This window comes from Mixophyes fleayi, chromosome 7, assembly GCF_038048845.1.
Source record: "Mixophyes fleayi isolate aMixFle1 chromosome 7, aMixFle1.hap1, whole genome shotgun sequence".
Lineage (NCBI taxonomy): Eukaryota > Metazoa > Chordata > Amphibia > Anura > Limnodynastidae > Mixophyes > Mixophyes fleayi.
The window spans coordinates 112,648,526-112,664,399 of record NC_134408.1 but is presented as its reverse complement, the minus strand read 5'-3'; the positions used below and the strand labels follow the sequence as shown (position 1 = coordinate 112,664,399).

The 15,874-nt window shown below is 39.2% G+C and overlaps 1 protein-coding gene across 8 annotated transcripts in view; it reads left to right on the top strand.

Moving 5' to 3' along the window:
- Nucleotides 1-15,721, top strand: part of MLPH (melanophilin) — an 80,238-nt gene extending 64,517 nt beyond the window's left edge. For 5 of the 8 annotated variants that reach the window (XM_075180378.1, XM_075180379.1, XM_075180373.1 and 2 more), the window contains 7 exons: nucleotides 5,537-5,713; nucleotides 7,299-7,454; nucleotides 8,014-8,106; nucleotides 9,431-9,526; nucleotides 9,611-9,668; nucleotides 11,982-12,073; nucleotides 12,368-15,721. In XM_075180378.1, the coding sequence (XP_075036479.1) occupies nucleotides 5,537-5,713; nucleotides 7,299-7,454; nucleotides 8,014-8,106; nucleotides 9,431-9,526; nucleotides 9,611-9,668; nucleotides 11,982-12,073; nucleotides 12,368-12,391 (696 nt within the window). In that variant the 3' untranslated portion in view covers nucleotides 12,392-15,721. The remainder of the gene's footprint in view (nucleotides 1-5,536; nucleotides 5,714-7,298; nucleotides 7,455-8,013; nucleotides 8,107-9,430; nucleotides 9,527-9,610; nucleotides 9,669-11,981; nucleotides 12,074-12,367) is intronic. The other 3 variants (XM_075180377.1, XM_075180381.1, XM_075180380.1) reach the window with 3 other exon arrangements.
- Nucleotides 15,722-15,874: the final 153 nt, after the last annotated feature.

Below are 15,874 nucleotides of genomic sequence, written 5' to 3'. Positions count from 1 at the left end.
CATAGCATGGAAGGGATATGTCTTTATATTGTTTAAAAAAAAGGATACAATAGTTATACAAGTGATGCATTATTAATGGTGGGTATCAGTATGCCTGTAGGCAGCATGTAGAACGCAGGAGGTTCATTCACAGCTGCTCTGACTAGGAGTAATTGTATTTTATAGAGTAAGTCATTATGGAGTAATTATATCAACACGGGCTTTCACCAAGCCCATACAACAGCCATGACTAGATAATGATGTGTGTTCAGTCATTAACCATCCATTTATAGATTAATAGTATTATACCTTCAGTTTGTGCAGTGTGAATGTGTTAAATAACCAGTATGACAGGATGGATTAAATATTGTCACAGTGCATCTTAGGAAAAAAGGATGGAGATTATGCGCTCACCTCCTGGTGATTGCAGGAGCTGCAAACAGGACCAGGGATCCCTCCCTAGTAATACAATAACAAGCAAAGATTTTCCTGTGCGCTCACTGGCTAAATGAAAATAATGATTTTGTTGTGTGATGTACCATATATATGGTATAGGTAACCTCTATCATAAATCAATACTTTATGGCATAAATAATTTGTTTATTTGTCCCTAGATGTTATAAACTAAAAGAGGTAAAAGCAATAGAATATTTAAAACAAATGGTCACATGTACAAGTATTACCCTAGATAGGCCAAGGTTGAATAAAACACACACTAAAAAACAATTCACAGTGCATCTTACCCCAGACCTCATATATAGATAGGTAACTGCATCTTAAGCTGCCCAAATACTGAAAATAGTATTATTTTGGCCACACACACATAAGTGGCCAAATAGGATGAGATCTGTCGTTCACCAATCAGGCCAAGCAGCCGGATCTCTTCTGTGCAGAAGCAAGATGACAGGACACACAGGCCGATGGCGGTCGTCTATGGTTATCTTCTGACCCCATTTAAAACATGTCTTATGATTCGATTCAATACAGTTATAGCAGCCAATTGCCTAATATGCAGATATCACAGCGTGTGTGGCTAGCACTTAGTGTAAGTAGACTCACTGCCCTGGTATTCTATTGTAAGTAATGCTGCACTTATTTATCAGGGCTTCAGCTGCAATGTTAGTCACAATCTCAATCTTCTCAGAAAATGTAATGTGCAGGCACCTTGAGCAACAAAGTGAGGAACATGAAATATATTATTCTCAATAATGCAATTTATACTTTATTATACTTATATGCTTTATGCTACTATATTGTCATTGCTGCAACATAATTAATGTGAAAACTTAAATTGTATCTTACGTTAAAGGGTGCAGAGAAATGAAATGAGGAGATCATTTATTTTTAGCATCCATATATTCCATAGGAGATAAGAAGATAGACATGTTCACATTTGCTATAGTAACTTTGTCAAGTCAGAATATTTATGGAAACAGAACCACCAAATTTTTCACTGTCCATGGGAAATGGTTATAAGGACTCAACAAAGTGTGTGGATGGGTGGGTGGGGGGTATACAGTGGTATGCCATACCGCCACTTCTCTTACTGCTTTAATTGTAAAACTATCAAATTCCATTTATTAACATTCCCACTATATTTTCCATACCGCCACTTCTAAATTTCAACTTCGACCACTGGTTATAAGGTAATTCTGCACTATGAACCATATTGTTATATAAGATCAGTAAAAGTGTTTTGCTGGCCGCTAGATTACGCAGAGCAAATCTTTACCGGCAGACAGAGTTAGAGTCTAAGCTTACTACCCTAGAAACAAGGAATAAAAAAAATCCTTCTAGAACACTGGGAACTGAGATCTCTCTGGTGAGAGCAGAGTTACAAAAACTGCTCTTAGCCCGCACCCTCACTGCGTTAGCAAAGTTGCGTCAAAAGTTCTATGTGGCAGGAAATAGAGCAGGGAGGCTGTTGGCAAGGAAGCTAAGGGGAGTACAGGCTTGTAACTGTATCAAGGCCATTGTAGATCCCAAGGGTACCAAACGCTCCAACCCGAAAGAGATAGCAGATATCTTTGCGTCCTCTTATGCTAGCTTATACAATTTGCAGACGGACCCATCCACCCATTATCCAAGTATGGTAGATGTGTCCTCGTTCCTAGAGGGATTTTCTCTTCCTTCCATAGACCCCCTCACTAGGAAAGTATTAAACGCCCCATGGTCCCAGGAAGCGATCAAACAAGTAATTAAGCAGCTCCCTAGGGGCAAGGCACCGGGCCCAGATAGATATGTTAACAAATTCTTTAGCTCCTTCCAGGCAGACCTACTCCCCATACTAGAGAAACTATACAATGCCGGCACTGATCAGGAAAGCTTCCCTCCCGAGATGTTAGAATCTCATATTATAGTCATCCCCAAGCCTGGGAAAGATCCCTCTGACTGTAAAAACTATCGGCCTATAGCCCTTTTAAATACAGATATCAAAATCTTTGCAAAGCTCATTGCCAATAGACTGTCCTTTGTTATACCCAAACTAATACATCCAGACCAAGTAGGTTTTGTACAAGGCAGGCAAACTCCAGATAATTTGAGGCGTATATTCCATCTTATCGAACAATCCCACAAAACCAAAGAGGCCATGCTCTTACTTTCGCTTGACGCGGAAAAAGCGTTCGATAGACTGCACTGGCCCTATATGATAGAAGTTCTCAAACAATTTGGATTTAGGGGAGATATTATGAAAGCTATTCTAGCATTGTACTCCAATCCGTCTGCAAGAGTATTTAGTGACGGGTTCCTGTCCTCAAATTTCCCTATTTTTAATGGTACTAGGCAGGGCTGCCCCCTGTCCCCCCTTATTTATCTTCTAGCAATAGAGCCATTGGCGGTGAGAGTGAGAATGGAGCAAGAGTGCAGGGGGATGACTGTAGGTGGAGTGGTACATAAGTTATGTTTGTTTGCAGGCGACGTCATGCTATTTCTCACAGAACCGGAGACCTCGTTGCCTGCAATCCATAACATTTTATCCCACGAGTTGGTTTGGGCCACACATAAAATACACTAACACTAACGATAGCTGATCATCGAAAAAAACATAGAAAACATAGTTAACATATTAAAACTTACTTGGTAATTAAGTTAGTAAGAGTTAGGAAACCTGTTTCAGAATCACGATTAAAGCAGTAGTCCCATTGCCAGCTACAATTTAACTTACCTGCATCTGCCCCTTAGTGGGGTTCGGGGAATTAAATGACAAAAACTTTTTTTTCACTCTTTCTGCACCCATTAATCATTTTTTTTATTGACCAGTTTGAAATGGTCACCGATATAGGTAGCATCAGGAGGACTAATAGAAATCTACAGAGATTTAAAGATAGGGTGGCGGGAAAAATGGCTCATGGAGCAGCCTCCGATGAGGGTAATAGTGGGTGATATTTTCACCCTACTCAGCACTGCACATTTAAAATGGTTTAAAATATTAAAAATACAATTATCTCTTAATATTTATATTAGATACATACAGAGAACACAGCTAGTTCATAATTGCATGGTGCAGAAAGTCCAAATTCAGAGTAACAACAATAAGATACTGGATAATCTTTCACTGCTGCTGATAGTTCGCGCGGGTGACTCCTCTGTGCTGCACTACGCAATGGATGTCTGGTGTGATGACGTCACCCCCGACATTCACTGCGAGCGCCACACGGAGGAGGAGACCAGGGAGGGAGACAGCTGACGTGACCGCAAGGTAAGTATTTTATTTTTTTATTTTTTTTTTTAGGATTTTTTTTTTCAGCGCTGCCCCCTTGCCCCAACCAAAACTCCTGCTGGGCCACATTTACAGACATGCTGGGCCGCATGCGGCCCACATGTTGGACAATTACCTTTGCAACTGTGAAGCTGATGAATAGATTGCATGAAAAGACCCAATTTCTATATATATATATATATATATATATATATATATATATATATATATACACAATGCAAAGAAGAGGATAGGGCGCACAATAGTGTAGTATGTAGGAGTATCTCAAAGTCCTTATATATAGTATATGCGTACCAGTGCTTTTCAATGTATTCAGGCATATCCAAGAAACCTCATCCCTGAGTATTCAGAGCATCAAGAGTAGGTCTCCTAGTATATACCCAAAAAGATAATGAACAAACAAAGCCAGAGATAGTGCATTAACTTTTAAGCAACCAGGTGCACACCACCCCCACATATGTCTACAGTACGTCGCCTATAGTAACACACAGGCAAAAGCGTGCTCTAGGTGGTGATATGTCTCACTGGACGGCGGACCGAATAACTGAAAACTCACTGAAGACATATTTTTAATTCAGTTTTATGTCTTCACTCACTGAAGACATATGTTTATTCAGTTTTAAAAGTATGTGGACATAAGGAATGGTGGAAATCCTGTACATACTATTGGACTATACAGATAAGCCTTTATTATTATCCTCACGGTACGCAGCTAAACACTGGAGTGGGAGTGGTGTGAACCTTTAGTTTGCATCTTATCTCAGATCTTATCTTCAGATAACTGGTACGTGTGAACATGTGGACTCCGGGTTGACACAAAAATGTGATTTTTTCCATTTTAAGAGGAAGGTATAAAACAAGTTTTCTTAAACAAAGGCAAATTAGCCATGGCTTGATGAAAAAAGGGTTAACATAAACCTTAAATTCAATGGCTAGGCAAGGGTTAACACTAAGATCCCAACATTTATTTGAAGAAGTGGGACACAGAACAACCAGGCTTCCCACTGCTCCAGCCTACTACAATAAGAAACTGCTAATGGGAGCTCTCTGTCCCCTCTAGTACGTACAGCACAGTAAATGATTCTTCATGAAGATCAAAGTGCCTCTTGAGCTGGGTTCCAAGGCTGGAGCTGAGAGCTCTCAAGGACCTGTGCTAACAGAGAACATTAGCGCACCACCTGCTCTCCATGACCCCACCCATTTGAAAACCACTTTGCTTAACACGTCAAGGAGAAGTTGAATTTTGAGTGTCAGGGATAGCAGCGTCTGTTCCAGGCTAATGGATCTACTTAGCTGTTACTAAAAAGAAAGAGGAAGTGTGGAGTGTGTGATGTGTGTGTTTAGTTTATTTTTCATTTTCAGTGTTATTAAGTCACAATAAAGTATGGATTCACTTGACATACATTTAATAACATGCAGTATGCACCATAGTTTGTTTTCCTTCCTATTGCACTCTCAGTATTTCTGAATGTCCTGTCTATATATAAGGTACAAACATAAATTACAATTAATTATGCTGTTCACCATACATTTCTAGCTGGGCACTGTTTACAGACTTGCATAGAGATACTGATTAAGAGATGGGTTCAAATCCAGCTAATGGAAGAACAAATTGTTCCGGAAAACCCTTTTGTGCTGAAGGGAGGAAATTGTAATGTTATTTAGGCATGTGAAGGGATGCGCAGTCTAGCCTATTGTGCAGTGTAAAACTAGGGCTGGTCAATATGTGTGTGCAGCATGCAGGAACAAGCAGATAACGTGGTCTTAGACCTAAGCCCCTCAGGAAACTTAGGTTTATTGAAATTCTGATTGGACAGTAACTTCTCCCATCTGCAGAGGACAGCGGCTCAGGCTCTGTGTGACATCACATCCAAAATGTTGAGGACCATAAATGCTACAGAGAGGGCCATGCAAGAGGCCATAGTGGGTGGGAGCCATCAGCCCACCATTCCTTGCACCAAGCCAGGCGACAGAGAGAAGGCACAGGCTGAATTCCAGTGCTTAGAGGAAAATGTAAGGAAGAGGAAAGCTAATGGAATGCAATATCAGAGAGTGGAGTGTTAATAATGCAATGTAATATGTACAAACTCCTAGGTTCATATATCATTGTAGCATTCTTGCCTGCCTTCAGTATGCTGTCCCTCCGATACACATAAATTCAGTTAAGAAAACACAGTTAATGGATGCAATCCTTAAATGAATAAAGTATAGGGGCCTGATTCATTAAGTATCTTAACTTAAGAAACTTCTTATTTAAGTCTCCTGGACAAAACCATGTTACAATGCAAGGGGTGCAAATTAGTATTCTGTTTTGCATATAAGTTAAATACTGACTGTTTTTTTCATGTAGCACACAAATATCAACTTTAAATTTCAGTGTACAAATAAGCTATCAAGTATTTGCATGCTACATGAAAAAACAGTCAATATTTAACTTATGTGCAAAACAGAATACTACTTTGCACCTCTTGCATTGTAACATGGTTTTGTCCAGAAGACTTAAATAAGAAGTTTCTTAAGTTAAGATCCTTAATGAATCAGGCCCTAGATATACAGGGCCTAATTCATTAAGGAAAGTAATGCAAAAAAATGTGTAACTTTTTAAACCTTGGCAAAACCATGTTGCAATGTAATGGGTGTACATTAGATTATTATTTTGCACATAAGGAAAATACTGACTGTTTTTTCATGTAGCACACAAATACTTGATGGCTTTATTTTTACACTGACATTTAAAGTTGATCTAGGACATGCCCTACCCCAGTTATAAATCTATCCCCACATTTTACATTTGCCTTGCCCTCCAATGCATCCAGTTGTTCCAAGGTGCAGAATTACTCATTTTATTTGCTTTACTTTCCTTAATAAATCAGGTACACAGGGTCTAATGTAGCGTTGGACACAATTTCCATCTAAAACGCAGGCATAAATTGCACCTGAAAAAAATACATATTCTTGGTAGTACGTGGAGTTGGACGCATCTCAGCTGAACGTCATCATTATCAGTTTGTATTATCAGGGGAAGTGCACCCGCAACAGATACGTGTCCTGTACTGTACTGGGCCTACAGTTGCTGTCCCTGATCTGCTTCTATAAGTGCAAGGAGTCGTATACACAAGATGCGACTGACTGCACACAGACAAAAGCGAAAATGTTTTTTGTGGGCATTCACAGTAGAGAAATTCGTATAGACTTGTGTCCAACCCTACATGAGGCCCACAATGTTTTATTTACTTATTTATTGAAGGCAATATAAATAAAGTTTTTGGGAGAAATGACAATTGAATTGGAAGATCATAGGCATTAGACTCATTAAATTAAGGTGAAGAAATCTCTTGTGGGTGGTCACTATTAACACAGCTTAGCTATAGGTCCCAATTTCAAGCAAATGTCAATCAATTAAAATCTGCTTCAAACAGCTTCTTTGCCAGCTAAATTTCATGTATATTACATTCAATATATTAGTATATGCTACAACATCTATGTATCATCTACTGGGTGATAATGTACAGTTTCTTCATGCATTTTGTATATGACTATATACTTTGAACATATTTGTAAGACTTTAACATTAAATCTTAGATCCATTCCTTTTCAGGTGTACATGGTGGCAAATAAGACCTATGGACTGGAGAGGAAGCTGCAGGACCTGGAGGAGAAAGCACGTCAGAGTGGAACCACAGATTCGGAACTTTCAGAATTAGAGGTCAGCATAGCGTCTGCTATGGCGCAAGTGCAGCAAACAGAGAGTGAGGTGAGAATCAATAAAACTCTCTTCTAATTTTTTTTTTTAAAGCTGGCAGTGTAGATTATTTTCCTCTTAGGATCTGACATTAAGGTGCCCCATTTTCATATAAGCAAAGATGCATCTGCACAGTTGCTTTCTCACATCTGTATTTTGAGTTACATGCATATTAAAGATACTTGTAATATTAAAAATAACATATAAATGCACCCAGAGGAAAGATGAAACAACTATCATGACCAGCTCAAAATGTTATACTCAATTTATGTAGGAGCAAAATTTATGTCTCGCAGCTAATGTATTACAAGATCTGTGGAACGCTTAAGACGTATCTGAAAGGGGCATTACTATACTGCACTTACACGCTAACATCACTTACCTGCCTCTCCAATAGCAAGGGGCAGCAAGTACAAGATACGTGCCACTCATAAATGTTAAAATATAATGTAAATATAGATGTAATTTGAGCAGTGTATCAAGTTGGCACCATGTTGAATCTTTACATTGAGAAAATGAACTTACTGCAACTCTAAATAAGGTCTTTAATGTTTCTGCTTTCTCACATTAGGTGTCAGATATTGAAACCAGAATAGCCGCTCTGAGTGCAGCAGGACTCACTGTCTCCCCATCAGACAAGGCCAAAAAGAAATACAGTTCTCGGGTAGGCAGTTAAAGCAAACATATACCTGAACAGAGGTTATATTCTTTTTACATTGATGTTCATTAAATCTGTCAGGACCTGAACGTGCTGGACACTGGATCCTGGATACTATGTAGCTAGCTCATTGTTTGGCTTGTTTGCCATTGAGATTTTTATTCTTTGAACTGGAGTTCTTTAGAGACTAAAGCCAGGGATTCTATTTATTCAATGGACTTCACCTACTCCTAATCAGTGACCAATTAGAGGGATTAATTAGCATCTTCCTATTTCCCTTACCTTATAATGGTGTGTACCAATGATATTGCCTTGTTACTTGTACTATTGTTACATGTGTACCAACCCAGCTTATCCCTTGCTATATCGCTGCTAAATTACCCATTACCTGGCTTCTACTTGTTTAACTAAAGGACCTGCACTGACCTTGTGTTGTTACTAATTCCTTCCACTCTGGAAACTGGCAACCTTCACTGACCCCAGATTCAGTTCTGCGCAGAAAAACCTAATTAGTGGCACCTGCCCTAGATCTTTCTTGGCCAATACAGTATGAAGCATAATTCACAGTCTCCAATAGAACAGTTGCACTAGTAACCATACTATAATGAAAATGGTAGAATATCTGTGTGCTTTTACCAAGCAATAGCTGATGTGCAAAATCTCTCTCAAACACCAACATATTATTGTTTTAATAGCAGGAACATACATAGTTTTACTCTTTTGCTGGATCTTACTTCTGTTTTTGACATTGTTGACCATGTTCTTATGTTACAGACCATCTACTGTCATGTAGGGTTGCTGCTTGTCTAGTAAACATGAACCTTGGTGCCAGCGTTATTTTATATAGATAAGATCAGTGGTCGAAGTGGGGGTGTATATGGTGGTATGCCATACTGCCATTTCTCCTATTGCTTTACTTGTAAAACTATTAAATTCCATTTACTTACATTCCCATTACATTTTCCCGACCGCCACTTCTAATTTTCCGTACCGCCACTTCTAAATTTCCACTTCTACCACTGAGTAAGGTACAGTGAGGATTATGGTGATCTACAAGCTGTTGAAGCCTGGTTACACAACAGGACAATAAAAGTGGCTTGGTTCAGTGAGGCACAAGGTTTAACTCTGATCCTTTGTTCTAAAAAGTATCTGATGGCATAATGTAAAAAAGGGTTATACTTACCAAACAAAGCCTGGTTGCTAGGTTTAACAATAGTTATCACAAACATTTAATGACACATGCAAAATGCAATTATTGAAATGTTTATGTTAAAATTGGTCTGTAGAAAGTGTACTTTATACTGTACTATCATTTTTCCATGTTGTCTAGCAGGCTACTGCTCCAGCTATATCCCGAAGTACAGAACCATTTCTTCCCTCATCTCCAGAACTACACAACCTGACATCAACACCCAGTGAAGCCAAGGTAGGTGGCCTCCAACATAAGTAGCACATGTGGGAATGTTCTTTGTCAGGCTGTGAATTTACTAATTGTCTGCTGTCCCTCTAGATACTCTCACTGCAGCAGGCTCTCAAAAAAAAGTTTAATATGGACGCAGAAATGACAGGTGAGTATTTAAATGTGTGACTTCAAACACATTCTGCCTGTTATCTGAGTGTGAACCTTTGCTCATTTGCCCGAGTGGAATCCTATGCTTGTTGCTTGAGTGGGAACCAAGTTGACCAAGTTTTAGGATATTCTCATTATCCAAATGCTCCTTGTCCAAGTGTTAACCTATTTGAGTGAGAAACTGTTCGTTACCCATGTGTTATCCAATGACAAGTGTCTGAGTGTGGTTATGTGTGAACCAGACAAGTGTTGTGAGAATGCTAAGCGATGCTCTGTACCAATGTGTGAACGTCTGCTTCTGGTATTTCTTATCTGACACTGTAATTCAGTAGCACATGAAGAATTATTTTTTCATTTACCTCAAGTCTTTTTGTAAATTCCTGATACCCTAATGCCTTTCCACAAATTGAAGTTTTGCAAAACTGCAAACTGACATTAACAAATTTCCAAAATATGGAACTGTCTCAGAAAATAAAAATGATCTCAAATGGCTGCTACTCAGTTGCAAATATACATGTAAGTTTGCAGGTATAGAAAAAAATAATCTATTCCCAGCAAATATGATGAATCACAGAAACATGAAATTAGGTCTGGTCATAAGACATTTCTGGATATGAATGGACAATATGAATGTTTGTTTTCTGTTCACATAGATCACAATACCTCTAGATGAGCAGTGTGATTTAGTGTCACACTGCACATGAATCAATCTGGTCCCCTCTAAGTGCACTGCACTACGCAATGGAGTGCACAAGATTAGTGCAGGGCGACCCAGGGCACCCTCTGCTGTTCAGGGCACACTGGATCACACAATGTCCCATTGATCTGTGCTTCTTCTCTACTGTCTTCAGAAAATAGCAGGCACTTCATTTTCTTTAAGAAGGTGCTGTTGGCACATTGCTAGTTCCTCTCCTCGTGGCCTGACAGTCATTGTCTTTTTCTATGCAATACAGCTAAAGAACATTCATAGTTTTACACTAATATTAAAAATTGGAACAGACAGAATGACTTGACCTGCTAGACTTCAATTAACCTTTCTATAAAAAGTAAATCTCATAGAGGGTTATCTCACTAATTATTTCAGTCCTCTGATTTGGCTCACAGCTCTTTCTTCCTATATAACAATGCCAGTCAGAAGCTAGCAAAACTCCTATAGGCAAAAAGCCAAGTGTAAAATAATATAAAATATCATTTATAGCAAGCAAGACAAACAAGGAAAAGAACATCAATATATGCACAATTTGCCTACTTGTCAGCAGACACAGATATCTACACTGAGCAAAGTCATTGGCCATTTGTGCATCTGGTTTTGTGTGACCCTTCAGCACATCTTACACAACTGAGACTATTACCACTAAGGTTGCTGTCACCAAATTTGACCCATCCCTTTCATTAATTTAAACTGTTTCATTTTTCTCTTAATATACTGCTCACAAATTGCCATATAAAGCCTTGCAATAAGGGCATTGGGGTTGCTTTTATAAGAGTTAACTAGTTTATTTAATTATATTTTAAATACCTTATTTTATATGCATATATAATTTCACACTGTCCAAGTTGCTAGTTATTAAATGCACTATGGTCAATATCTTCATATATGTGTCATTTTACCCCTCATTAAATTATTCTGTCCCACAAAGCTATATCTTGTGCATAGTTAGGCACATCATTGAGGAATTCCCCTGGTCCTCCCATCATCCTCTTCAAAATACATTCAGTCCTCATTTAAACACAGGTACAAAGCGAATACAGTTTTGTAGCCTCACAATAGTACTTTCAGGATGTACACTGCACCTCTGATTTGTAAATAATCATAATAAAAACATACTTGTCAACTCTCCCGGAATGTCCAGGAGAATCCCGGAATCCGGGTAGGTCTCCCGGACTCCCGGGAGAGCAGGCAATTCGTCTGCATCCTGCCCACTTCCTAGTGAAAAATATTGATTTTGTTCGGAGGGATGGGGTAAAATGATGAAACTGACAGTGACCCCGCCCCTTTCGCCCTCTTAACACACCCCCTGTCCGGCATCTCCCGAGACTCCAAAATAAAATGTTAACAAGTATGAATAAAAGAGACAACAGAGTGCAGACCATGATGAAATAGTAAGGAGGTGGGAGGTGGATCATAGAAGAGATCCTCCTCTGAGTGAGTTCAGACAGTGCGAAAGTGAACAGACAAATAGAGAAAAGTTTAATGTAAGCATTTGACCAGGTGCAGCTTTATACAGAGGGGGAAATGGGGTGTGAAAGTTTTATATGCTTTGTGTTTTCTACTAAGCTCCATTTTCATCTTATTTGTTTCTTGTTTCAGATGAAGCCTTTGAGCGGAACGCACTTTATCGCGGCTCCCTGACACAGCGAAATCCAAATGGAAAGAATAGAAAGCTCGACCGCATCTTTGCTGTAAGAACCATGGATTATTAATAGAGGGGTGGAAGTATGGCTTATAATTGTAGTTAAGCTGGGTGGTTTAAAAAGGGAACTATGGTATGCAAAGATGAACTAGAAGTGAGCTTCCCATAGAACACATAGTACTTGTATATACCCAGATGGAACAGCAATTTGTTTGATTAATCCTCTTGTGTTCACGGAACATTGCACTTTTGCTGAGGACAATTTGAACTCAAAAGACAAACACATGTTAGGTAATAAGTTAAATAAAAACAAAGACTGAAAGCTATTGTACTTGTCTTGCAGAAACCTGTCCTCAGCCAGAGATGAAACAAGCATCCAAAGCTTTCTACACACCATATTCTTCCGCTTCATGTACACCAGGAGTTTTATATACTGCAAGTTATGCCTGGAACTCAACGGAAACATCTTATGTATCTACTCATGTTTGCTATAAGTGTCTGGGGCCTGGATTTTGCAGGGCCCAATAATACATCTAAATATAAGGGTCCCCTATAACAAAGGTGGCCAACCAGTCAGAGACTAAGAGCCAAAACATAGTTATGGATACTGCAAAGAGCCTACTTTACCGTTTATGGGCCTGAGTCATTAAGGAGAACAAGGCAAAAAAAGGAGTAAATACTCTCTGGGCCAAACCATGTTGCAATGCAAGGGGTGCAAATTAGTTTATTATTTTGCACATGAGTTAAATACTGGCTGTTTTTTCATGTAGCACACAAACACTTGATAGCTTTATATTTACACTGAAATTTAAAGTTGATCTAGTACATGCCCTACCCCAAATATAAATCTATCCCCACAATTTAAATTTACCTCCCCCTCCAACACAACATGTTTTTGCCCAGGTGCAAAATTACTCCTTTTTTATGGTTTACTCTCCTTAATGACTCATGCCCTATATGTCTGTATATACACATACACTATATAAGCACACGCATACATACTGTTCACACATACATTGAAAATATATCATAATTTACAATATCTTGCTAAGCGAAAAAGAAAATATCCAACAGTGCTAAAATGTTCACAATAATTACCAAATCTGCACAGCTCTGCACTGAACAGCTCTATCCTTGCTGCTGTGTTCAGCAGAAGAGAGTTCAAAGGCACATATAGTCTCTTCACAGTAGCTCACACTGCTACTGCATCCACAATCGCTGTGGAAGGAACTGTTGTAGTGAGGATAGAAAAAGTCATAAATGGCAAACATGTCCCTCAGACCCCTTTCCTTACACCACACATACCCATGAGATCTCCCCATATACCATCAAACCTAACCAAATGCCCCTTGAATGCTCATCAGACCTCCACACATGCTCATCAGACCACCCCACATGCCCATCAAACCTTCTCAAATACCATCAGACCTCCCAACATGCTCATCAGACCACCCCACATGCCCTTCAAACCTTCTCAAATACCATCAGACGTCCCCACATGCCCCTTACATGCCCATCTAACCTCCCCACATGCCCATCAGATGTCCCCACATGCCCATCAGACCACATGCCATCAGAAGTGCCCATATACTCTTCAGACCACATGCCATCAGACTTCCCCACATGCCCCATACATGCCCATCAAACCTTCTCACATGCCATCAGACCTTACCACATTCCATAAAATCTCCCCATATTTCATCAAATCTCACAACATGCTCCTTACATGCCCAGAAGACCTCCCCAGATGCCCCTTATATGCCATCAGACCTTCCCACATGCCATCAGATCTCCCCACATGCCCATCAGCGTCCCTACATGCCATCAGATCTACCCAAATTGCATTAAATCTCACAACATGGTGCTAACTTACCTCTCACATCGCCCACACAGCCGCTGGAGCTTGCGTGGAGGAAGGAGGGTAAGCACGCTGTACTTTCTCCTGCTCCTTCCCTGATTGGATTGTCTGTGACCTCCGTGCGTTGTGCCGAGGAAGTCACATCACTGTAGTGCTGACTGGCTGGGGTCCACTCTGCCCCTGCTGGGGCCCAGTGCTCCATGATGAGCTCAAGATCCTGACTCAGAGCCACATTTTAAGTTTCAAATAGCTGCATGTGGCTCAAGAGCTGCGAGTTGGCCACTGTTGCCCTATAGAGATATAGAGAATACAAGTTAAGTAGCACACATTTTATACTGCAAGAAATAATCAATAATATTGACATATTTGTTTAATGATTCTGAGAAATCAGAAGAACATAAAATTATTTTTTTCCATATACCACACATGGTAAATTTGTTACTGGTGCCCCCTGAACATTATGGTAATTTAAAATCTGAATCTGATCCTTCCTGCCAGATACCTCTTGACGTACACACAATCAGAGCGATATATGTATATCAGAAAGTGGAAACAGGAAAAGAAGACAAGTTAAAAAGGCAGATATCATGACTAGCAGATTCCTGTGTGTTGATAAAGTGATGTCTATTTTCAATTATAATTATCAACAACCAGAACTTTATATGATTTAACATATCGGCTGTTTTTACTTATTGATATTGGGGTAGTCATTTGTTACCAGTATAACATATAACCTAAACTATACTCATATAATTTAAACGTGTTAATTAAATATATGATATGCATGACGGATACATTGATTCTAAGCCTTATTTAATGACAATCGGCACATCTGGGTTTAATGTAGCTAGGAAAACCAAAGAACATTATGTTAATTTGTGTCTGTTGCTTTCTGCCTTTACTTGCATCCAGTTTAGCTAATGTGTATATAGAATGTATCCCACCCCTGCTTTTGTTATAACATTGTTGTGAGTCCTCTTATGTGCTCAATTAAGGTCAAATACAAACCGGCATAAATGCACCCCATAAATATATTTCTACTTGCGCAAGTTTGCCTATATATAAGCTTTCGTGTATGTATAGGAGCACGCACACATTCTGGGTTTTGGGGTGGACTTGTAAAATCAGTAAAAGGAACTCTTCCAGAGCCATCCTACTAACACTTTCAGACCAGTCTTTTCATTAAATAAAGCCCCTTTTTTTCCCTTAAAATAATTACTGCTTCACCCTCATTTATGGCTACAATTAATCATGGGAGAGAGGGGACATCAGGATTGCATTTCTTACATGTGTCACTTTTGTGTAATTTAATATTTTAATATTTTTATTATGTGGGTATTTGCATGCATATGGATATTTTATCTTGATGGTTAAAGAAAACACTCTAATTAAAGTATACAATAAATCCCAGCTACCAAGGTCTCCCGAGTACCCCTAATTTTTTGTCTTTTTATGGTAAGAAATGCTCTGTGACCCATGCACCAACCAAGGAATTCCTTTGTGAATACCCACGCTATCCTTTGATTTTCCTTTAAAGTAAACAAAATTTTATTTTAGCCTGTGGGTGCAATTTCAGGCACATTTATGTGCCCAGTCCTCATTTCATCAGCAATGTTCCAAATTACCCAGCTACATCCCCACTCACCCCCCATCAGGAGATGCTGACTGTTTTCATTCCAATAGGCGCTGCCATCTTAATATGCAGAACCTTGTGCGTCTGTAACTGGAGCATTTGTACAAAGATAGACAAATTGGAAAATGTGCATTTCTGTGCATTTCTAAATGACCCTTAATCCTCTGAATTAGTAATTTGAAAATAAAATGTTTCTGAATTCCAAATACTGTGTGTTATTGATTCCTGTTCTGTCGTTAAAGGATGGTAATCTCCAATAAGCCTATTATTCTAATAGTTTTAAACTGATGATCCACAGAAGAATCAGGCAAAGGTCCAAAATGATACCAGGGAGTAAGCAGGAGCAAGGTCAAAAAAAG